Consider the following 25,331-nt stretch of genomic DNA (forward strand, 5'->3'; position numbering starts at 1 on the left):
GAATGTATGTGTGTATGTGTGCTAAGTCGCTTCAGTTGTGTCAAACTCTGTGCAACCTTATGAACTGTAGCCCACCAGGCTCCTTTGTCCATGGGATTCTCCAGGCCAGAATACTGGAGTGGGTTGTCATGCCCTTCTCCAGGGGACTTTCCCGCCCCAGGGATCAAACCCAAGTCTCTTAACGTCTCCTGCATCGGCAGGCTGGTTCTTTACCAGTAGCTCCACCTAGGAAGCACTCTGAATGTATGTCTCCCCTCAAAATTCATATTTTGAAATTCTAACCCCCAAAAGTGATGGTATTAGGAGGTGGGGACTTTGGGAAGAGTATGAGGGTAAAGCCCTCATATATGGGATTAGTGCTCATAAAAAAAAGGTCAAGAGAAGGCTCCTTCCACTCTTTGAGGACACAACAAAAAGATGTCCATCTGTGAACCAGGAAGCCTTCATCAGATACTGAATCTGGAAGTACTATGATCCTGGGCTTCTCAGGCTCCAGAATCATGAGAAATAAATGTTTTTGTTTATAAGCCACCTACTCTTATAGTATTTTGTTATGGTAGTCGAAAAAGACTAAGATAAGATCCAACTGTATGCCTCGAACAGAGACACACTTTGGACTCAAAGAAATAAATAGGTTCAAAGTAACATGATGGAAAAAGTATACCATGCAAACAGCAACCTTAAGACACGTAGAGTGGCTATACCAGTATTAGACAAAATAAACTTTAAAGAAAAAAATAACATCAAGTGTGTGTAGAAACAATGAGGAATAATTCATTGACAAAAGGGTTAATTCATCAGTGGGATACACTGACTATAAACATGCATGCGTGCTCAGTTGCTTCAGTGGTGTCTGACTCTTTGCAACCCTAAGGACTGCAGCCCACCAGGCTTCTCTGTCCACAGGGATTCTCCAGGCAAGAAAACTGGAGTGGGTTGCCATGCCCTCCTCCAGGGGATGTTCCTCACCCAGGGATCAAACCCATGTCTCCTGTCTCCTGCATTTGCAAGTAGGTTCTTTACCACTAGCGCCACCTGGGAAGCCCGACTATAAAATACATATATAATAAGACGACAAACTCATTAAGCAAAAACTAACAGAAAGGAGAAATTAACAATTCAACAATAATAGCTCAATATTTAAAACTCCCGTCTTGATAGAACAATGGGACAAAAAAAATCACAGAGGCTTGAATAACACTATCAACCAACTCAATCTAAAAGACATCTAGAGGCACTCTAATAAATAGAAACAAAATGCACATTCTTCTCAAACACATGGAACATTCTCCAAGAAAGACCATATGCCAGGCCACAAACAAACCTCAGTAGATTTACAGGAAGTGAAATCATATAAAACATTCTCAGATCACAATGGAATTCAATTAACAACAACAGAAAAGTCATCAGAATGTAATGTACAGCATTGTGACTATGGTTAATAATACTATAATGTATATTTGAAAGCTGCTAAAATATAAAACTTAAAACTTGTCATCACAAAAAAATTGTGACTGTGAGTGACAGATGTTAACTACACTTACTGTGGTGATCACCTCACAATATATACAAGTGTAGAATCATTATGTTGCATACCTGAAACTAATATAATGTTATATGTCAATTATATCAATAAAAGAATATCTTTGAAATTTAAAAATACATAGAAATTAAACAATACACACTTTCAAAGCAAGTGAATTAATCATACCAGAAACTAGAAAATACTTTTGCTTAAAAAAAGAAAATCACAAAACACCAAAATTTATGAGGTGCACCTAATAGAGTGCTCAGAATAAAATTTAAAACTAAACACCTATATTAGAAAAGAAGACAGATATCAGCTCTCAAATCAATAACCTAACTATATATCTTAAGAAATTATAAAAAAAGCACAAACTATGTCCAAATCAAGAAGAAAATAAGATTATAGTGGAAATAAATGAAATTATATATAGAAAACCTGCAGAGAAAACTGATAAGACCAAAACTTGGTACTTCGAAAAGATCAAGAAAATCTACAATTATCCAGGTAGACTGAACCAAAAAACAAAAAACACCCAAATTATTAAAATTAGGAATGAAAGAACAGTCATCACCAGCAATATTGCAGAAATTTTAAACAGTGATAGAATACTATGAACAAATGTATGCCAACAAATTAGATAACTTAAAATACACAAATTTCTAGAAAAATAGAAGCTGCCAAAACTGACTTATTTTTAAAAAGTAGAAAATTTCAAAAGACTTATAACAAGCAAAAATCTGAATCTGTGTAATTTGAAAGCTTCACAGATACACACACATATGCATGCAAGCACATTCACCACCAATAACCAAATGGCTTCACTGGTGAATTTTATCAAACACTTAAGAATTAATCACAATCCTTCAGAAACTCTTCTGGAAAACAAAGTAAGAGAGAATACTTTTCAGCTTATCTTAAATGCCATTATTAGTCTCACTCCAAGGCCAGACAGAGACAACATTAGAAAACAGCAGATTATTTTCCCTTCTGAATACAAACATAGATATCCTCAATATAAATCCTAGAAAACTGAAACCAGTAACAAATAAATGGGATCATAAATCAAGATAAAGTGGGATTTATCCCAGGAATAGAAAGTTGGTTTAAGATCTAAAAATCAATTTATGTAATATATTATATTAATAAAGGATACAAATTATATGATATAAATGCAGGAAAAACATTTGACAAAATCAACACACATTCATCACAAAAAGCCTCCAACAAATTAAGAACACAAAGGAACTTCCTCAACACAAAAAAGGGCATGTCTGAGTCTATTTCAGCTACAACAAAACATCACAGACTCAGCAGCTTACAAATAGCAAACATTTATTTCTCACAGTTCTGGAGGCTGGGAAGTCCAAGATCAGGGTGCCAGCCAACACGGTCAGCTCTTAGGTTAAAGTCCTCCTCTGGGCTGTAGACTGCAGACTCCTCAAAGTGTCCTCATGTGGTAGAGGGCACCAGGAAACTCTGAGAGGTCTCTTTTATAAAAAGAGCACTAATCCCATTCATGAGGGCTCTACCCTCATATCTGAAGCACTCCCTCAAAGGCCCCACCTCCAAATATCATCAAATTGGGTATTAGGATATCAGTATATGGATTGCTGGAATATACAGACGTTTAAACCATACCAGGGAATCTATAAAAAACCTATTATACAGAGTGAAGTAAGCCAGAAAGAAAAACACCAATACAGTATACTAACGCATATATATGGAATTTAGAAAGATGGTAACAATAACCCTGTGTACGAGACAGCAAAAGAGACACAGATGTATAGAACAGTCTTATGGACTCTGTGGGAGAGGGAGAGGGTGGGAAGATTTGGGAGAATGGCATTGAAACATGTAAATATCATGTATGAAATGAGTTGCCAGTCCAGGTTCGATGCACGATACTGGATGCTTGGGGCTGGTGCACTGGGACGACCCAGAGGGATGGAATGGGGAGGGAGGAGGGAGGAGGGTTCAGGATGGGGAACACATGTGTACCTGTGGCGGATTCATTTTGATATTTGGCAAATCTAATACAGTTATGTAAAGTTTAAAAATAAAATAAAATTAAAAAAAAAAAAAAAATAAAAATCACTATGAAAAAAAAAAAAAAAAAAAAAAAACCTATAGCTAACATCATACTTAATGGTGAAATATTAAACGATTTCCCTCTGAGACTGGGAACAAAGCAAAGATTTCTACTCTCACCACTTCCATTCAGTTCAGTTGCTCAGTCGTGTCTGACTCTTCCATTATACGTTGTATATTCTAACTAGGACAATCAGGCAAGGGGGAAAAAATTAAAGGCCTACAGTTGAAAAGGAAGAAGTAAAGTCATATTTATCTGCAAGTGACATGATCTTGTATATATATCCCAAGAAATCTACTAAAAACTTCTAGAACTAATAAGACAAACGGGGTCACAGTATATAAATCTGGGCTAATATATATAAATCAATGGGATTTCTATACACTAGTAATGAAACATCTGAAAATAAATTTAAGAAAACATTTCCATTCATAAGAGCATCAAAAGAAGAAAATACTTGGGAATAAGTTCAACAATAAATGTCCAAGACACACTGAAAGTTATAAAATATTGTTGAAAGAAATTGAATAAGATCTAAATAGATGGAAAAATATATTCATGAACCACAAGACTTAATTTGTTAAGATGGCAATACTCCCCAAGTTGGTCTGCAGATTTTCAACATGTCCTTTATCAAAATTGTTGGCTGTTTTCCTAAAAATGACAACCTGATTGTAAAATTCAGCTCCTCAGCTCCTCCCCTGGTAGTCCAATGGTTAAGAATCCATCTTGCGATGCAAAGGACATTGGTTTGATCCCTGGCCTGGGAAGATCCCAGATGCCGAGAAGCAGCTAAGCCCATGCATCACAACTTCTGAGCCAGGGCTCTAGAGCCCACAAGTTGCAACTACTGAGCCCATGTGTCTAGAGCCTGTGCTCTACAACAAGAGAAGCCACTGTGATGAGAAATCCATGCACAGCAATGAAGAGTAGTCCCACTTTCCACAACTAGAGATAGCCCAAAGACCCATCACAGCAACAAAGACCCATCACAGCCCCAAAATAAAATAAATAAATATTTTTAAAAAATAAAATTCAGCTGAAAATGCAAAAAGCCCAGAACAACCAAAACAATCTTGAAAAGGGACTTCACTGGCAATGGTTAAGTCTTCATACTTCCTCTGCAGGGAGCATAGGTTTGATCCCTGGTCAGGGAACCAAGATCCCACATGTCACGTGGTAAAGCCAAAAAAAGGTTTTTTTAAAAAATTGTTTTAAATCTTGAAACTACTATAAAGTTGGAAGACTCACATTTTCCAATTTCAAAACTTACCACAAAGTTACAATACAGTGTGCAGTACACAGTGGTACTGAGGTAAAAACAGACATATAGATCAATGGACTAGAATCTCAAATCCAGAAATAAACCCATATATTAACGTTAACTGATTTTCAACAAAGGTAGCAAGAAAAACTGGTACCTCTTCAACAACTGTTGCTGGGAAAACTGCATATTCACAAACAAAGATATAAATTTGGATGCCTATCTCATGCCATACCTAAAATTAAATCAAAATGGATAAAAGACCTAAATCTAAGAGCTAGAACTATAAAAATTCTTAGAAGAAAACCCAAGAGTAAATCACCATGACCTCAGATTAAGCAACAGTTTCTTAGATATGACAACAAAAGCACAGCAACACAAGAAAAATAGATAAATGGGATTTCATCAAAGTGAAAAAAACTTTTGTGCTTCAAAGGACACCATCAATAAAGTGAAAAGCTGAGTGACAGAAAATACTTGCAAGCCATATATCTAATAAGGACTTGTCTCCAGAAGATGAAAAAAAAAAAAAAAACCCACCTCTTAAACTCAACAATAAAAAGATAAACAGCACAATTTTTTAACAGGAAAAGGATCTAAACAAACATTTCTCCGCAGATATACATATGACCAACAGGCACGTAAAAAGACACTCAATGTCTTAGGAAACATTTATTAAGACCACAATGAAACATCATTTCATACCCACTAGGACAACTATAGAAAAAAAGGAAGGAAGGAAGGGAAGGAGCGAGGGAAAGCAAATATTGGTAAGGACAGAGAGTCCCTGATACATTTATTTACTAAGACAGTTCACTTGAAAGGTGAGAATTCAGACTAAATAGCTTACAAAGAGCTCTGATATAAGTTCAAGAATTCCAATTAGTCATCTAACTTGTGCCAACTCCCAATAATTTTAATTTTTACTTTGTTACCGTCATTTTTTATTCATTTACTGTTCTTAAAAAATATATTCTTTTGCAAAATAACTTTTTAAGCATTTACTGTTGTCTAATACTAAAAATTTAGCTCTGAATTCCTTCTAGTAAAAATTATAATTTGAATCCCACAGCTATTTAATTTCAGCATATCCATTACTCATTAATACTATGACTATAGGACTGCAGTTGCTAACTGGAGCAGTTTTTTTCACTACAGACCACAAATGATGAACCCAGCATGTTAAGGAGTTTATATATAACCCTTGCTTAATTAGATAAATCTTGCCAGATGTTCCAAACACACAAACAAGGAGTTAAGATGACTGAGAATCACAGAAAGTCAGAGCTTAGATGCAACCATAAAGGCCACTGAAGTCAATCACTGTATTTTAGAAGTTGTGGTAATTGAGACCCAAAAAGGTTAAATGAATCATTCATGGTCACACTCTACATAGCATAAAGACCATCCTGTGTCACACACATACATGTATCTTACCTTTCTGGTGATATCTTAGAAGTGACAGGATGACCACGTACACCTTTTTTACTTTTATGGTCTAGAGAGAGGACCTTATTTCTTAGGCTCCTTTTCCACTAAGAAAAACAAAAAAAAATGGAATTTGGAATTTCAATAATAGAGAACACAACAATTAAAAGGCACTTAAATTTTCTTTTTATTTAGAAATTAAAGATAAACAGCCAAACTCATAAAGGTTCACAGAGGGGTAAAAATGCAACCTATAAAAAAACCTGGCATCTTTTGCTGGTGGAGAAACAAAAGCCCACTAAATAATAGAAGAAAGACATTTAAAAATATAAAGGTAACTTTAGTCAGGAAATCGGCATTTTAAAATTCAAAAGCTTACATAACCGAAAGATGGTAAATGTGTTTAAGGACATATAAAAATAATTACATGTCAAATTAAATAGAATCTGCAACTCTGAAGTAACTGCATTTATAAAAAACTAGAAGGGATTACATGGAGAAGGCAATGGCACCCCACTCCAGTACTCTTGCCTGGAAAATCCCATGGATGGAAGAGCCTGGTAGGCTGCAGTCCATGGGGTCGCTAAGAGTCGGACACGACTGAGCGACTTCACTTTCACTTTTCGCTTTCATGCATTGGAGAAGGAAATGGCAGTGTTCTTGCCTGGAGAATCCCAGGGACAGGGGAGCCTGTTGGGCTGCCGTCTATGGGGTCGCATAGAGTCAGACATGACTGAAGCGACTTAGCAGCAGCAGAAGGGATTACAACTAATTCCCTATAAACTGTTACATGGAGAAACTTTATGAAAGAGTCAGATATCTTATTAACACTGTTTAAATTTAATCTAACTAGAAACAACAGTTAAAACTGATTTAGTTAATATACAACAGTGTGAGTCTAGACAAAAAAATTATTTATCTTCTCTTTACATTAGTTTCCTTACGTGGTAAGAGTTGTGTGTGTGTGCTCAGTCATGTCCAACTATTTGCAACTCCATGGACTATAGCCCACCACGCTCATCTGTCCATGGGATTTCCCAGGCAAGAATACTAGAGTAGGTTGCCATTTCTTCCCAGGGGATTTTCGCAACCCAAGGATAGAAACTGCATCTCTTGCTTCTCCTGCATTGGTAGGCAGATTCTTATATACACACACACACAATGGAACATTACTTGGCCATAAAAAATGAAATAATAACATCTGCAGCAACATGGATGCACCCAGTGATTATCATACTAGGTGAAATAAGGCAGAAAGAGAAAGACAAATACTTTGTGATATCACTTACATGTGGAATCTAAAATATGACACAAATGAACTTATTTATGGAACAGAAACAGACTCAGGGACATAGAAAACACTTATGGTTACTAAAGGAGAAAGGGGGTAGAGGAGGGAAAAAGTAGGAGTTTTGGATCAGAAGTACAAAGTACTACATATAAAATAAACAACAAAGTTCTACTGTATAGCACAGGGAATATACTCATATCCTGTAACAAGCCATAATGGAAAAGAATATCAAAAAGAATATGTATACATCTGTACAACTGAATCACTTTTATGTCCACTTGAAACTAACACAACAATGTAAATCAACTACAATTCAATTTTAAAAAATACTGTCTTCCTCAAAGAGGTATCTATATACCCAGGTTCAAAGCAGCACTGTTCACCACAGCCACAAGGTGGAAAAACTCAAGTGTCCCATCAATAATAATAAAATGTGGCATATACATAAGTAAGGAATATTACTTACCCTTACAAAAAAAAAAAAAAGGAAATTCTGATATACATTACAACATGGATGAACTCTGTGAGGTAATAAAAAATACTCATATTGGTATCTGCCCACGGTTCCTGACACAGAACTTCTAAAATCCTTGTAATTTCCTTGGTAATAAGAGCATCTTTTGCTGTAATATTGGTTTTAATCCCAATTCCTGTCACAGGGCTTCTAAAACCCTGGTTAATTTCCTGGGTGACAGGAGTGTCTTTTGTACTAATGAAGTGACTCTAGGTGAGCTTCTGCATAGGGGCTAGTCACCAGAAAGACCAAGTCAGTATTATGAGCTTAGAATTCTCATCTTTGCCTCCCATTCCCGGAGAGGGGAGAGAAGCTGGAAACAGAGTTAATTATTGGTCATGTCTATGTGAGGAAGTCTCCATTACAATCCCAACAGTATGAGGTTTGAAGATCTTTCAGGCTGGTGAAACTCATCTACATACCAGGAAGGCGACAATCCCGCCTCCACAGAGAAGAAACTCCTGCAACTCAGGACCCACCAGACCTTGCTCTATGCATCTCTTCATTTGGCTGCTCATCTATATTCTTTTTTTTTTTTTTTTTTCATCTATATTCTTTATCATGTCCTTTAATAAGCTGGAAAATGTACATATGTGTTTCCCTGAGTTCTGTAAACTGTTCTAGCATAAATTAATCCAACCTGAGGAGGAAGTCATGGGAACCTCAGATTTATATCCAGCTGGTCAGAAGCACAGATGACAACCTGGACTTGTGACTGGCATCTGAAGTAGAGTGGAAGCAGTCTTGGGACTGAGCCCATAACCTGTGGGATCTAAAACTATCTCCAGGTAGTGTCAGAATTGAGATAAACTGCAGGACACCCAGCTCATGTCCCAGAGGACTGTTTGGTGGGGGAAAACCCACACACATGTGGTGGGAGAAGTGTTGTGAAAATGATAGTAGTCTGAGAATAAAGGAGAAACACAGGAGGAAGAGGGTTTTTCCCAAAGCGATGACATTAGGCTAAGTGAAATAAGCCAGTAACAAAAAGACAAATACTCTATGATTCTAGTTATACAAAGTATCTAGAGTACATAAAGACAGAAAATAGCTTGTACACAGAAATAGAAAACAGACTACATCAAGCTAAAAAAATGTCTGCACAGGAAAGAAAACCATCAACAACATGAAAAAGCAACCTATAGAACTGGAAAAATTATCTGTGAAACACATATCTGATAAGAGGTTAATATCTAAAATATACAAAGAACTCATACAATTCTATAGCAAAAACATATAATTTTACAATGAGCAGAGGATTTGAACAGACATTTTCCCAAAAGAGACATACATATGGCCAACAGGTATGTGAAAAGGTGCCTAATATCACTAAACATCAAGGAAATGCAAATCAAAACCACAGTGAGCCATCACCTCACACCTGGTAGAATGGCTCTTATCAAAAAGACAAGACATAAAGAGTTGGCAAGGATAAGCAGAAAAGGAAACTCTTGTGTACTGCTGGTAGGAATGTAAATTGGCAGAGACACTATGGAAAACAGTACAGAGGTTCCTCAAAAAAATTATAAAAATCACCATATGATCTAGCAATTCTACTTCGACTTCTGAGTATTTATCCTTAGGAAACAAAGCACTAACTGAAAAAAATTATCGACAACCCTTGTTCACTGCATTAATTATTTACAATAACCAAGAGGTGTAAACAATCTAAGTGTCCATCAGTGGATGAATGGATAAACAAAACATGTTATATACATAAACACACACACACACACATGGAATATTATTCAACCATAAAAAAGAAGGAAATCTTGCCATTTGCAATAGCACGGGTACACTTTCAGGGCATTATATTAAGTGAAATAAGTCAGAGAAAAAATACCATATGATCTCACTTAGATGCAGAATTTTTTTTTAACTCATCAGTACAGAGAACAGATTTGTGGTTGCCAGAGGCAGAGGTTGACAGTTGAGGAAAATGGGTGAAGATGGTCAAAAAGTACAAATTTCCAGGTATAAGATAAGTAAGTCCTGGGGATATAATGTACAGCGTGTTGACTTAGTGAACAAAACTGTACTATATATTTGAAAGTTGCTAAATGAGTTATGAGATGGTTGGATGGCATCACCAACTCAATGGACATGAGTTTGAGTGAGCTCTGGGAGTTGGTGATGGACAGGGAAGCCTGGCGTGCTGCAGTCCATGGGGGTAGCAAAGAGTTGGATAAGACTGAGTGACTGAACTGAACAGAGTAGATCTTAAAAGTATCATCATGGGGAAAAAAAATTGTAACTATTAACATGTATGGTGATGAATGTTAACTAAATTTACTGTGGCAATAATTATGCAATTTAAATATGTATCAATCATTACAGCTTTCAGTGACAGTGAAGCTGGGGAGATTCCAGCCAGGAAAAGAATGTCAGATCTCATTGTCCTCCTAGGTTGTTGTTTTTTTTCAGCTGCGCTGGGTCTTCATTACTACATGCAGGCTTTCTCTACTTGCAGAGAGTGGGGGCCACTCTCTAGCTGCAGTGCATGGGCTTTTCATTGTGGTGGATCCTCTTGTGGAGCTTGGGCTTTAGGTGAGTGGCCTTCAGTAGCTGCTGCACGTGAGCTTAGTAATTGTGGTGCATGGGCTTAGCTGCCCTGAGCCATGCGGGATCTTCCTGGACCAAGGATCAAACTGGTGTTCCCTGCATTGCAAGGCGGATTCTTAACCACAAGACCATCAGGGAAGCCCCTTCCTAGATTTTTGATGCTCTCCTGAAGCCCTTGGATAGAATGGCTTGATCCCAAAAACAAATAAATCAGAAGTTGTGGTACATACATACAATGAAATATTACTCAGCTATAAAAAGGAACAAAATTTGAGTCAGTTGAACTGAGATGAATCAACCTAGAGCCTGTTATACAGAATGAAATAAGTCAGCAAAACAAGTACATATATTAACATATGTAAGGAATAGAGAAAAATGGTACTGATAAACCTACCTGCAAGGCAGGAATAGAGATGCAGACATAGAGAACGGACTTCCAGACACAAAGGGGTGAGGAGAGGGTGGTCGAACTGAGAGAGTACCATTGAAACATATACATTACCATATGTAAAACAGAAAGCTGGTGGGAAGAAGCTGCATAACACAGAATGCTCAACCCAGTACTCTATAACAACCAAGAGGGGTAGAATGGGCTTGGGGGTGGGAGGGAGTTTCAAGAGGGAAGGGACATATATACTTAGGGCTGATCCATGATGTTGTATGGCAGAAACCAATACAATGTTGTAAAGCAATTATCCTCCAATTAAAAATAAACTAAGAAAAAAAGAAATGTAGTTAAATTCACCAGCTGTGAAAGCCATACAGCAAACTTTTCTTCAAGATTTTTTTCTTAAAGTATGTATATGAAAAAAATTTTTTTTAAATTTTAATTAAAATTGAAAAATATTTTTAAATAGATAAATATTATATGTGTGGATACTTGATCAGTCATGTCTGACTTTTTGTGACTCTATGACTGTAGACTGCCAGACCCCTCTGTCCCTGGAATTCTCTAGATAAGAATATTGGGGTGGGTTGCTATTTCCTTCCCAAATTATGTTATATACCTAAAACTAATACAATGTTACATGGTAATTATAATCTCAATATCAAAAAATATATCATATTTGGCTCACCAAATGTACCACATTAATGCAAGATGTTAATGATAAGGAAACTATGTGTGAGGGTAGGGGAGAGTAATGTAAGAACACAAGTACTGTTTGTACTATCCCTTCAATTTTTTGGTAAACCTAAGACTACTCTAAAAAATAAACTCTGCTAATTAAAAAAAAATTAAGTAAACTGACAGTAGCAAGTGCTGGTACCAGAAGTTGCCACACATTACTGGTGGAAATGTAAAATGGTATTCTGGAAATCAGTTTGGCAGTTTGGTATATACTTACCACATGACTCAGGAATCCCACTTCAAGGTATTTATCCTACAGAGATTAAAACTTCTGCTCACAAAAAACCTGTGTTCTTAATTGCCAAAAACTGGAAACAACCCTTATGTCCTTCAATGGTTCATTTGGGAATGGATAAACAAAATCACTGCAGATGGTGACTGCAGCCATGAAATTAAAAGACGCTTACTCCTTGGAAGGAAAGTTATGACCAATCTTAGACACCATATTCGGAGAAGGCAATGGCAACCACTCCAGTACTCTTGCCTGGAAAATCCCATGGGTGGAGGAGCCTGGTAGGCTGCAGTCCATGGGGTCGCTGAGGGTCGGACACGACTGAGCAACTTCATGTTCACTTTTCCCTTTCATGCATTGGAGAAGGAATTGGCAAGCCACTCCAGTGTTCTTGCCTGGAGAATCCCAGGGACGGGGGAGCCTGGTGGGCTGCCGTTTATGGGGTCGCATAGAGTCAGACATGACTAAAGCGACTTAGCAGCAACAGCAGCAGCAGATAGCATATTAAAAAGCAGAGACATTACTTTGCCAACAGAAGTCTGTCTAGTCAAGACTATGGTTTTTCCAGTGGTCATGTATGGATGTGAGAGTTGGACTGTGAAGAAAGTTGAGTGCCAAAGAATTGATGCTTTTGAACTGTGGTGGTGAAGACTCTTGAGAATCCCTTGGACTGCAAGAAGATACAGCTAGTCCATTTTAAAGGAGATCAGTCCTGGGTGTTCATTGTAAGGACTGATGCTAAAGCTGAAACTCCAATACTCTGGCCACCTCATGCAAAGAGTTGACTCACTGGAAAAGACCCTGATGCTGGGAGAGATTGGGGGAAGGGGGAGAAGGGGACGACAGAGGATGAGATGGCTGGATGGCATCACCGACTCAATGGACATGAGTTTGAGTGAACTCCGGGAGTTGGTGATAGACAGGGAGGCCTGGCGTGCTGCAATTCATGGGGTTGCAAAGAGTCGGACACGAACTGAACTGAACTGAACTGAAACAAACTATTTATATAGTTTGTTATTCATCAACAACAAGGATGAATCTCACTGGCACTAAACTGAGTGAAAAAAAACACTCTCAAAACATTAAAACATTACATGCTCCATGATTACACTCATGTGACACTCTGGAAAATGTAGAAGTACAAGGAGAGAAAACAATGTTAGCATAGATTATGGATGAGGATAAGAAGAATCTACAAAGAGGATAGCACCAGGGAATTTTTTGGAGTGATGGAACCATACAGTATCTTCACTGTGATGACAGTCCTATGAGTCCATAAAGATCCTGTGGCTCATAGAACTTTACATCATGAAAAAACTGATAAATAAATACAAATACACACACACTTTTATTACATTGGTGGTTGCAAAAATGTATACATTTGTCAAAATTCAGAGATCACTTAAAATGGATTAATTTAATTATATATAAATTCACTGTCAAATATATTTGAGAATAAATATAAAATATATATTTAAAGGGGCAAAATATTTGGACACATAACAAAAAAGAAGATATACAACAGCTAATCAACATATGAAAATATTTTCACTACTATGTATAAATTAGATAATTAATGAGAAACAACTGTAGGCCACAGAGAACTCTACTCAGTGTTCCATGGTGACCTAAATGGGAAGGAAATCCAAAAAACAGGAGATGTATGTATAAATACGGGCTTCCCTGCTGACTCAGTGGTAAAGAATCTGCCTCCCAATGCAAGAGATTCGAGTTCAATCCCTGGGTCAGGAAGATCCCCTGGAGAAAGAAATGGCCACCCACTCCAGTATTCTGCCTGGGAAATCCCATGGACAGAGGAGCCTAGTGGGCTATATATACAGTTCACGGAGTTGCAAAAAAGTAGGACGTGACTTAGCGCCTGTTCAAGTCACATAAAAAAAAAAATGACTTAGTGACTAAACAACAAATGTACACATAGAGCTGATTCACTTTTCTGTACAGAAGAAACTAACACAACATTGTAAAGCAAGTACACTCTAATAAAAAAAATATGAAAATATTTTACCACCATTGGTCATCAGGGCAAAACAAATTAAAAGTCCCAAAGTTCACCAACAGAAGAATTAGATAAATGAACTGCATTATACTCATATAATAGAATATTGCTCAGCAATAAAAAGGAATAAACTACTAATAAGTAAAAAACAAAAATGAGCTTCAACAACATTTTACTAAGCAAAAGAAGGCAACACAAAAGAGTATACACTGAAAAAAACAGGCAAAAGTATCTTACAAATATAGAAATTAAAAAATTGGTTGTCCAGAACAGGGTGGGAATAGAGACAACAGGCAAAGAAAAGATACAAGGGTAAGGGCAAAGTGAACTTTCAAGGCTCATGACAATGCTCTATTTCACTGAGATATTGGTTGCATATGTTACATTAGTCAAAGCTCATCCAATTATATACCTAAGATCTGTTTTATATATCTCAGTTAAAAAAAAAAACACAAATAAACAAGTTAAAATTCTGCTAAAGATTATGGAAACTTGCATTTATCCCTTTTTCCTTCATTGAAAGCTACGGTGATGTGTGGGAGAAACCATGAAGCAAGATTTTGGTACCACCTCAAAGTCTACAAACTATGAAGCACATTTAACAAATACTGTTACATCTAAAGCAACAAGGGACCAAGATAATGCTGACAAATTTGCCACTTCAAATCTCAAATAGGATGTAGATTTCCCAGAAGTTAAGTATCACTATCCTAAAGAAGACATCCAACTAGTGTAGGAAACTAGTCATAAGAAAAGAAAATTTGTCTCTGAGGAGGCTGAGGAGGCCCTGTTTCACTTAGTGGGTCAGAGAGAACAAGAGAAAATACGTTGTTACTTCTAAGGAAAAGAAACCTGCTGAAACAAAGAGGAGTTAAGGAAGAGAAGAGAGCAGATTGTATAACATAGAGACCTAATATCTAAAGAGCTCTCTGGTGATCCATGTCTGCCTCTTGAAGGCCAAAAACTAAAGACAGATTATATGACCCAAGGGTAGAGGAAGAAACACATTTAGTAAGACACTTCTTAAGAAACCAAACTCATGGTGCACTGGGACAGCCCAGAGGGATGGAATGGGGAGGGAGGAGGGAGGAGGGTTCAGGATGGGGAACACATGTATACCTGTGGCGGAATCATTTTGATATTTGGCAAAACTAATACAGTTATGTAAAGTTTAAAAATAAAATAAAATTAAAAAAAAAAAAAAAGAAACCAAACTCAAATCACATCCATTTACTTAGACTGTGTGTATTTAAAATGATATATTTTTACTCCATTCAGTATTCCAAAGCATAAAATAAAATATGCAAATATAGACAAAATATTCCTAAAATAATGTATTTTTTTCTTCTGTTAGCAACAATTTCACTACATGATAACATTCAGTACTAACTAGTAAATTGGTAGAGATATGGGATCTCTCATTGGTGGCAATACATATTGGTACAAATTTTCTGAGATAATTTTTCAGTATTTATAAAAATTTAATATACAAACTTCCTTACACCTAGTAATCCCACTCAAAAATGGTTCCCTGCTTATGAAAAATAAAGGTTGCTGCAATAATATTTCTATTAGTAAAACTCTAGAAACAACCAAACTGTCTAATATCAGTGCACTAAGTGACTAAATTATTGGATATAGTATATTTGGGGAGTATTGTAAAGCCAATAAAAAATAAGTAAAAGAGGTACATCTAAATGTGTTAAAATAGAAAAAAATATTAAAATATTACTAACTAAAAATGGCAAAACACAGAACAAGATGTATTTCATGATCCCTCTTCAGCAATGATCAAAAAATGTAGTCGTACATGGGCAGCATGCTTTTTTCTTCTTGAAAGGAATGAAAAAAAAAAAAAACGTCAGTAGTGACTGCATTCAGGAAATGGTCCCATTTATTATTTTCCTTTTCTATACCCTGTATAAAAAACAAATGTTATTATTTAATAACTAAATTTTTAAATAACATTAGGGAATTCCTTGGTGGTCCAGTGGCTAGAAAACTGTACTTTTCAATGGGTTCAACCCCTGGTCAGGGAACCAAGATCCCACAAGCCATGAAGCACAGTCAAAATAAACAAAAAAATAAATAAATAAGGTTAAAGCAACTAATACTAACAGCTAATCTTTCCTCTGAGAACAAGTTTTAATAAATGGTTAATTTTTCCTGTCTATAACATAAAAATACATATATTCAAGGTGACTTAAAGTCTGTTATCCTAAAATACTACCATTATGAGCTGAACTGTCCCCTTCAAAATTCGCATGTTGACGTCCTAACCTTTAACATGTATGTACGTGAAGATAGGGCCTTTACACAGGGAGTTTATGTTTAAATGGAGTCAAAAGGGTGGGAACATAATTTATAAGACTAGTGTCCTTATAGGAAGAGGAAGAAACTCCAGGGATGTGTGTGCACAGAAAAGAGGCCATATGAGAACACAGCAAGAAGGTGGCCATCTGTAAACCAAGGAAAGAGGCCTTAGAGAAAACAACCCTGCCCGCACCTTGATCTTGGACTTCCAGCCTCCAGATCTGTGAGAAAATAACTTTCTGTTGTTTAAGCCACCAACCTGCGGTATTTCATTATGTTAGAAATGTAGACCAATAAAACTAGTAGACCAATATGTATATTCTCAAACAGAGAACTGGAAAATCTGAGAAAAAATTCCATTTTTAAAACACCGACCATGAGTAGTGCCAGTCAAGAAAAGAAAAAACATATAAAGTGCTATCTTAAGCCTTACTTATGAGAACTCTATAGTATTACTTAAAAGTGATAAAATTGGTGCAGATTTATAATCAGGCTATCTTTTAAAATAACTGTGTCACTTTTTACAATATACCCTCTTTAAATTTACAAAACAAAAAAAGCAAGGGATTTTAATAAGCTTAGCGTTAGCATTAGTTGCTCAGTCATGTCTGACTCTCTGCAACCCAATGGACTGTACCCTCCAGAAGCTCCTCTGTGCATGGGATTCTCCAGGCAAGAATACTGGAGTGGGTTGCCATTTCCTTCTCCTTTAATAAGCTTAATATTATCATAAATTTAAAATACAATATATAATAATGAGATTTAAATTCCATGAAAAAAACAACCATTCACAATACACTATTCTTAGATTTAAACTGAAAAATGACCCTAACCTAAAAGCATGATATTTCAACATATGCCAGAAATAAATTAAAACCTGCAATTATGTAATACAAGAAAATAAAAAAAGAACATATATGAAAATAAAAATTCAGCTTTATTAAAATATTTTAAAACCCTACATACTTATAAGAAGAGAGTTTTTATTTACCCCCTGCAAAGAAACATCCCAGTGTTCTGAGCTTCTGAGTTTGGACAGTGGTGACTGAACATGAACATCCTCTGGTTTTGCTTTTAATATCTTAGTTATCTGAAACGAAAATGAGAAAATAATTAGTTTAATTGAAATATAAGTAAGAGCTGAATGAGCTAACAGAACCACTACATTACCTGCATTAATATTTTGCTATTACTTTTAAGGAGTTTTAAGTTCAGTGCTTAATTTAGAGGTAGTTAAATATGCAGAGAAGGCAATGGCAACCCACTCCAGTGTTCTTGCCTGGAGAATCCCACAGATGAGGGACCCCGGTGGGCTGCCGTCTATGGGATCGCAGAGAGTCGGAAATGACTGAAGTGACTTAACAGCAGCGGCAGCAGTTAAATATGATTTTATATATACTCTTTCACTCAGTATAAAAGTAGATAAATGAGGTATCACAATAACTACTTAACTACTCTTACTTGCAGTTTCTTCCTCTTCTAATCTCTCAAACACTACCTCCTGAGTTCTCTAATACACAAATCTAATTATGGCTACAATCTTAAACTACAATGGTGCCCATTACTTACAGATGTAACTCTTAACAATCTGGCTCTTTGATGTCACTCACACATCACAAACTCTACACCTTAACCACACTGAGTTTACTCAACCTTCTTCAGGCATACAACTCTAGACCTCTGTATGTACTGCTTCTTTAACCGAGAATGCTCTTCCCTCTATTTCTCCCCTATTAAACACCTCAGATTCTGCAAAAAATTATTCTTATCCACACAATCGTCACTCCCATACCAGGGCTTTCCTTTCTCTGGGTATTAGTACTTGGTAGTTTGTATTATGCATATCATGCTATCTTATAATTATTTATCTACATGTTTGTCTTCTTCACCAGACTGTGAAGGGACTAAGAGAGTGTACTCTGACTTAGTCACCTTTATATTCCAAAGTGAATGGCTTACAATACACCAAATAAACAAATGAATGGATGGATTGTAGCCACAAGCTTGAAATCATCTGCTTAGAACTTAAATAATTTTACTTTCACATTATAAATGATGGTTAAGCATCAAGTTCAGCTTATTATATAACATAAGCACTGGGCTTCCAATATAATAAGCATCGGGCTTCCCAAGTGGTGCGAGTGGTAAAGAACTGGCCTGTCAAGGCAGGAGACATAAGAGACGTGGGTTCAACCCCCGGGTCTAGAAGATCCCCTAAAGGAGGGCATGGCAACCCACTCCAGTATTCCTGCCCAGAAAATCCCATAGACAGAGGAGCCTGGTGGGCTACAATCCATAGGGTTGCAAAGAGTCAGACATGACTGAAGTGACTCAGCATGCATAATAAGCACTGTATCAACTACAATCAGTAACACCATAAAATGCTTTCAATAAGAGTAAAGCAAAAGGGCTTCCCTGGTGGTCCAGTGATTAAGAATCCACCTTGCAATGCAGGTGACACCACTTTGATCCCTGCTCTGGGAAGATCCCACATGCCGTGGGGAAACTAAGCCCATGTGCCAGAACCACTGAGCCTTAGCTCTGGAGCCTGCAAGCCACAACTACTGAAGCCCACACATCCTAGAACCTACGCTCCTCAACAAGAGAAGCCACCACAATGAGAAGCCTGCGCACTGCAACTACAGACTAGCCCTCGCTCAGTGCATCCAGAGAAAGCCTGAATGCAGCAAAAAAGACTCAGTGAAGCCAAAAATAAATAGATAAAATTATTTTTAAAAATCTACAAATGGTAAATGCTGAAGAGGGTGTGAAGAGAAAGGAACCCTCCTACACTGCTGGTGGGAATGCAAACTGATATAGCCCACTAGGAAGAACAGTATGGAGGTTCCTTAAAAAACTAAAACTAGAGCTACTGTATGATCCAGCAATCCCACTCCTGGGCATATAACTGAAGAAAACCATACTTTGAAAAGATACATGCATCCCAATGTTCACTGCAACACTATTTACAAAAGCTAGTAGGTAGAAGTAACTTAAACGTCCACCAACAGAGGAATCAATAAAGAAGATGTGGTCATATATACAATGGAATATTACTCAGCCATAAAAAAGAATGAAATAATAGCATTTGCAACAACATGGCAAGAATACACAGAAGAACTGTACAAAAAAGATCTTCATGACCCAGATAATCACGATGGTGTGATCACTCACCTAGAGCCAGACATCCTGGAATGTGAAGTCAAGTGGGCCGTAGAAAGCATCACTACAAACAAAGCTAGTGGAGGTGATGGAATTCCAGTTGAGCTATTTCAAATCCGAAAAGAGGATGCTGTGAAAGTGCTGCACTCAATATGAAACTCAGCAGTGGCCACGGGACTGGAAAAGGTCCGTTTTCATTCGAAACCCAAAGAAGGGCAATACCAAAGAATGCTCAAGTTACCACACAATTGCACTCATCTCATACACTAGTAAAGTAATGCTCAAAATTCTCCAAGCCAGGCTTCAGCAATACGTGAACCATGAACTTCCAGATGTTCAAGCTGGTTTTAGAAAAGGCAGAGGAACCAGAGATCAAATTGCCAACATCTGCTGGATCACGGAAAAAACAAGAGAGTTCCAGAAAAACATCTATTTCTGCTTTATTGACTGTGCCAAAGCCTTTGACTGTGTGGATCACAATAAACTGTGGAAAATTCTGGAAGAGATGGGAATACCAGACCACCTGACCTGCCTCTTGAGAAACCTATATGCAGGTCAGGAAGCAACAGTTAGAACCGGACATGGAACAACAGACTGGTTCCAAATAGGAAAAGGAGTACGTCAAGGCTGTATACTGTCACCCTGCTTATTTAACTTCTATGCAGAGTACATCATGAGAAAGGCTGGGCTGGATGAAGCACAAGCTGGAATCAAGACTGCCGGGAGAAATATCAATAACCTCAGACAGGCAGATGACACCACCCTTATGGCAGAAAGTGAAGAGGAACTAAAAAGCCTCTTGATGAAAGTGAAAGTGGAGAGTGAAAAAGTTGGCTTAAAGCTCAACATTCAGAAAACGAAGATCATGGCATCTGGTCCCACCACTTCATGGGAAATAGATGGGGAAACAGTGGAAACAGTGTCAGACTTTTTTTGGGGGGCTCCAAAATCACTGCAGATGGTGACTGCAGCCATGAAATTAAAAGACTCTTACTCCTTGGAAGGAAAGTTATGACCAACCTAGATAGCATATTCAAAAGCAGAGACATTACTTTGCCAACAAAGGTCCATCTAGTCAAGGCTATGGTTTTTCCTGTGGTCATGTATGGATGTGAGAGTTGGACTGTGAAGAAAGATGAGCACCAAAGAATTGATGCTTTTGAACTCTAGTGCTGGAGAAGACTCTTGCAAGTCCCTTGGACTGCAAGGAGATCCAACCAGTCCATCCTAAAGGAGACCAGTCCTGGCTATTCATTGGAAGGACTAATGATTGGCTTAAACTCCAATACTTTGGCCACCTCATGTGAAGAGTTGACTCACTGGAAAAGACTCTGATGCTGGGAGGGATTGGGGGCAGGAGGAGAAGGGGATGACAGAGGATGAGATGGCTGGATGGCATCACCAACTTGATGCACATGAGCCTGGGTGAACTCCATGAGTTGGTGATGGACAGGGAGGCCTTGCGTGCTGGACAGGTGATGGACAGGCGTGCTGCGATTCATGGGGTTGCAAAGAGTCGGACACGAATGAGCGACTGAACTGAACTGAACTGGATGGACCTAGAGATTGTTACACTGAGTAAAGTAAGTCAGACAGAGAAAGACAGATATATGACATTGCTTATTTGTGGAATCTAAAAAATGGTACAAACGAACCTATGTACAAAACAGGAATAGAGTCAAAGACATAGAAAAGAACCTTACAGTTACCAGAGGAGAAAGGGGGTAGGGAGGAAGGATAAACTGTGAGATTGAGATTGACATATACACACTGTTGTTGTTTGGTTGCTAAGTCGTGTCTGACACTTTGCGACCCCACGGACTGTAACCCACCAGGCTCCTCTGCCCATGGGATTTCCCAGGCAAGAATACTGGAGTGTGTTGCCATTTCTTTCTCCACATACACACACTATTACATATAAAATAGATAACTAATAAGGATCTACTGTATAGCACAGGAAACTCTACTCAATACTCTGTAATGACCTATATGGGAAAAGAATGTTGAAGAGTGGAAATATGTACATATATAATTGATTTACTTTGCTGTATACCTAAAACTAACACAACACTGTAAATCAACTATACTCCAATAAAGATTTTTTAATTAAATAAATAAATAAAACCGGGCATAGTAGCAAGATAATGGGCTTCCCAGGTGGCACAGTGGTAAAGAATCTGCCTGCAAATGCAAGAGATGTGGGCTCAATCCCTGGGTCAAGAAGATACCTTGGAGTAGCAAATTGCAAACTGCTCCAGTATCCTTGCCCAGAAAATTCCATGGACAGGGAGCCTGATGGGCTACAGTCTATGGGATTGCAAAGACTCGGACACACATACACACATAGAAGCAATGTAAAATCTCTTTTTTTAACTCCTGTATTAATCTTACTTAAGCTAAATCTAGAATTTTTTCTTTTATTTTTTGCTGCCTGGCATGGCTTACAGGATCTTAGTTTCCAACCAGGAATCGAACCCAGGCCCACAGCAGTGAAATCACCGAGTCCCAACCACTGGACCACCAGGGAATTCACTAAATCCAGAAAATTAAATGAAGAAACCACACCCCACAAATCTGAAGTAAGCAAAGGCAGAATAAGAGTACCCAAATCTACACTCTGTGTGGTCTTGCAAGGTACTCTTGATTTCACAGCCCTCCTTTATGATATCTTCTTCTCACTCTTTTTTTCCAAAAACTGTGCCAAATTAAAGTTCTTTGTGTATAATTAGAATGCTTCAGAATAAAGTGGCTACTAAATTATTATAACGCAAATCAAGGTACTGCTGCTGCTGCTGCTGCTAAGTCGCTTCAGTCGTGTCCGACTCTGTGCGAACCCATATGGCATTTAAATCACAAAATTCTATAGCAAAAAAGATTATCTTTCTAAAAACAGATCAAATCTTTTTCAACACCTTCTAGGTAGGTAGAAACCTCATTTTGCTTGTTTTGCTATTCCTGGCTTATATGAAAGAAATAAACGAAAAAATATGTTTAAAGAGATACATACCAAATAGTAACTTTCAGCGCATAACTTGAATACAACTCTTCAACATCTATAGTATCATAAATGAATGCACATGAGGTACTCTAATATATTCGATCATCAAATAAATGAGTTATGTTTTACATAAATTTAAAATAATATTTGAAAAGTATACTGGTAAATTTTATAATGATTTAAACAAGCCTGGTCCCAGAAAGGACTTCCTATGTTCTAGTTACCCTTGATTACTTAGGACATACCACTGGTGGCTCAGATGGTAAAAAAGACCTAAGTTCAATCCCTGAGTCAGGAAGATCCCCTGGAGAAAGAAATGGCTACCCAATCCAGTTATTGTTGCCTGGAGAATTCCTTGGACCAAGAAGCCCGGAGGCAATGGGGTCGCAAAGAGTTGGACATGACTGAATGACTAACACATCCCCCAAAAAAACACTGATTAGTTATAGATTTACAGTATTTTCTTTAAAATTTTATTGAAAAGACAAATACCAAAATACTTTCAATATTATTAACTCTAAAGATAATCCAAAAGTTAAGAGCAAAACTAATACATACCTTATGTAACTCTGAAGATGAAGGCTTTTTCCTTTTCCCTTCTGTGACAATTTCTAGAAAGACATGATAAAAATTAGCATTTAAGAAACAACAGAACAGAATTAATCCTTTCATAGCTGTCTTCTGTCTTAAAGTAACTTTTCTCGTTAGATTTACAATTTATAATGATACACTTCACAGAACCTGAAGGACTTACATAAAGGTTAAAAATAAACAGAAGAGTAACAGATTCTCATAAAATTTCTTGATTAAACAATGTATGTACAATGACAACTGAAATACGATAGGTAGCTGACTCTAAGAACTAAGTAAGAAATTCCCTGGCAAAAATCCTAGTATCCGAGAGGTCTTTGATATATTTTGGTTGAACTGTAAGACCAGATAAATTCTTATAATAGGGAACAAGGGGGCTACGGGAGAGGAGAGCAGAGGGTAAGGGCTACATATCTAAGCTTCTATGCAAAAGAGAACAGCTTAGATCTTTCTTCACCATTTTTCAGACTTCCTAACGGATGTTCTTTGTTTCGTTTTCTTTTTTTTTTTTTAATTTTAAATTTATTTTTCTAACTGAAGGATAATAGCTTGACAGAATTTTGTTGGTTTCTGTCAAACATCAACATGAATGATTCTTTTCTTCAGTCAGCAAATACGTACTTAATGTTTATCATGTGCATGGCACTGTGCCAGCCAGTGGGTATTGGGTGGTGAGCAAATTTAACACAGTTAAGTCTTCCTGGAATTTACAATTCACTGGAATTTCTCACAATTTTCATAATAAAAATCAATCATAGAGACCCACACATATGTGGTCACTTATTTAAGACAAACACACCCCCCCCCCGCAATTCAGTGAGGAAGGGATGATCTTTTCCATGAGTAACGCTAAAGCAATTTTACAACCAAATGATGTAAACAAATAAATAATAAACATATTATACACAAAAATTATTTATAAATGGATCAAAGATTTAAATGTCAAAGACAAATAAAGCTTCTAGAATAAAAATGAAGAGAATATTGTCATGATCTTGGGGTTGGTAAGGATTTTTCAAACAAGATTCAAGTAGTACTAACCATAATGGAAAAGATTAATAAACTCAACTTCATTAAAATTAAAAACTTTTGTTCACCAAACCTCATCACTTAATGAGAAAGCAAACTGCAGACTGGAAGAAGATGATTTATAACACAGTTATCTATGTACAGCATGATGACTATAGTTAATACTGTGTAATACATGTATCTGTCAAAGGACTCATAACCAGAATACATAAAAAAGAACTCCTATAAAGCAAAGGCAAGACAACCCAGTGTTCACAATGGGCAAAACCCTTGAATAGGTACTTCATAAAAATTTAAAAAAATTCCAAATGGGCAATAAATGTATGAAGTGTCTACTCATTATTAAAGTACCTCAATTTCATTATTACTAGGGAAGTGCAAGCTAAAATGTCAATAGAATATCATTTACCCTTAGGGTAAAATTTAAAACACAAACAATATCAAGTTGTTTTTTTTGTTTTTTTTTTTACAATATCAAGTATTGGTAATTGGTCATATTCTATATGACTAGAAGTCTCATCTACTGCTTGTGGGAGGGTAAATGAATACATCTACTTTGTCAGTCAGTATCTTCTAAAGTTAGACACCTGCTTACTTAATGTTCAACAATAATATTAATAGATATTTAACCAAAAGAAATGAGTGACTATGCCTCTAAAAGGCATAAAAATGCTATCCTATAAAATGCTATCCTATAAAACAGGCATGTATAAAAATGCTATCTTTGTTCTTAATGATGAAACCTAAAAACAATCCAAATATCCATCATAGGAGCAAGAATAGACCTTTTTATACAATAGAAAACAACATGAATAAAATTTTTTATACAATAGAAAACTACACAGTAATAAAAAGAATGAACACCTGCTATGCACAATATGAATACATCTCACAGACATTATGTTCAAAGAAAATCAGATGCAGAAAAATGTACAATTCTATTTATGTGGAATTCAAGAATGGGTAAAACAAATCTATGATGCTATTAGTTAGGATGGTGCAAGTACCCAAACAGGGAAAGACTACTAACTCAATGGGACAGGATACAAGTTGGTCTTCTGAGATGCTCAAAATGTTCCAATCTTGAACTTGGTGATAGTTATACAGGTGTATGTATACAAGTATAAAAAGTCATCAAACATCAAAGACATGGTACTGTGTCATATGTAATTGTTGTTTGCTCA

At 36.9% G+C, this 25,331-nt stretch overlaps 1 protein-coding gene across 15 annotated transcripts in view; it reads right to left on the minus strand.

The window, feature by feature from the left end:
* Positions 1 to 25,331, minus strand: part of SENP7 (SUMO specific peptidase 7) — a 185,782-nt gene that overhangs the window by 101,237 nt on the left and 59,214 nt on the right. For 13 of the 15 annotated variants that reach the window (XM_055567971.1, XM_055567972.1, XM_055567975.1 and 10 more), the window contains 3 exons: positions 23,086 to 23,138; positions 17,359 to 17,457; positions 6,319 to 6,416 (listed from right to left, as the gene is read on the minus strand). In XM_055567971.1, the coding sequence (XP_055423946.1) occupies positions 6,319 to 6,416; positions 17,359 to 17,457; positions 23,086 to 23,138 (250 nt within the window). Of the gene's footprint in view, positions 1 to 6,318; positions 6,417 to 17,358; positions 17,458 to 22,536; positions 22,552 to 23,085; positions 23,139 to 25,331 lie in introns of those variants that run through there. The other 2 variants (XM_055567984.1, XM_055567985.1) reach the window with 2 other exon arrangements.

Source organism: Bubalus kerabau, chromosome 2, assembly GCF_029407905.1.
Source record: "Bubalus kerabau isolate K-KA32 ecotype Philippines breed swamp buffalo chromosome 2, PCC_UOA_SB_1v2, whole genome shotgun sequence".
Lineage (NCBI taxonomy): Eukaryota > Metazoa > Chordata > Mammalia > Artiodactyla > Bovidae > Bubalus > Bubalus kerabau.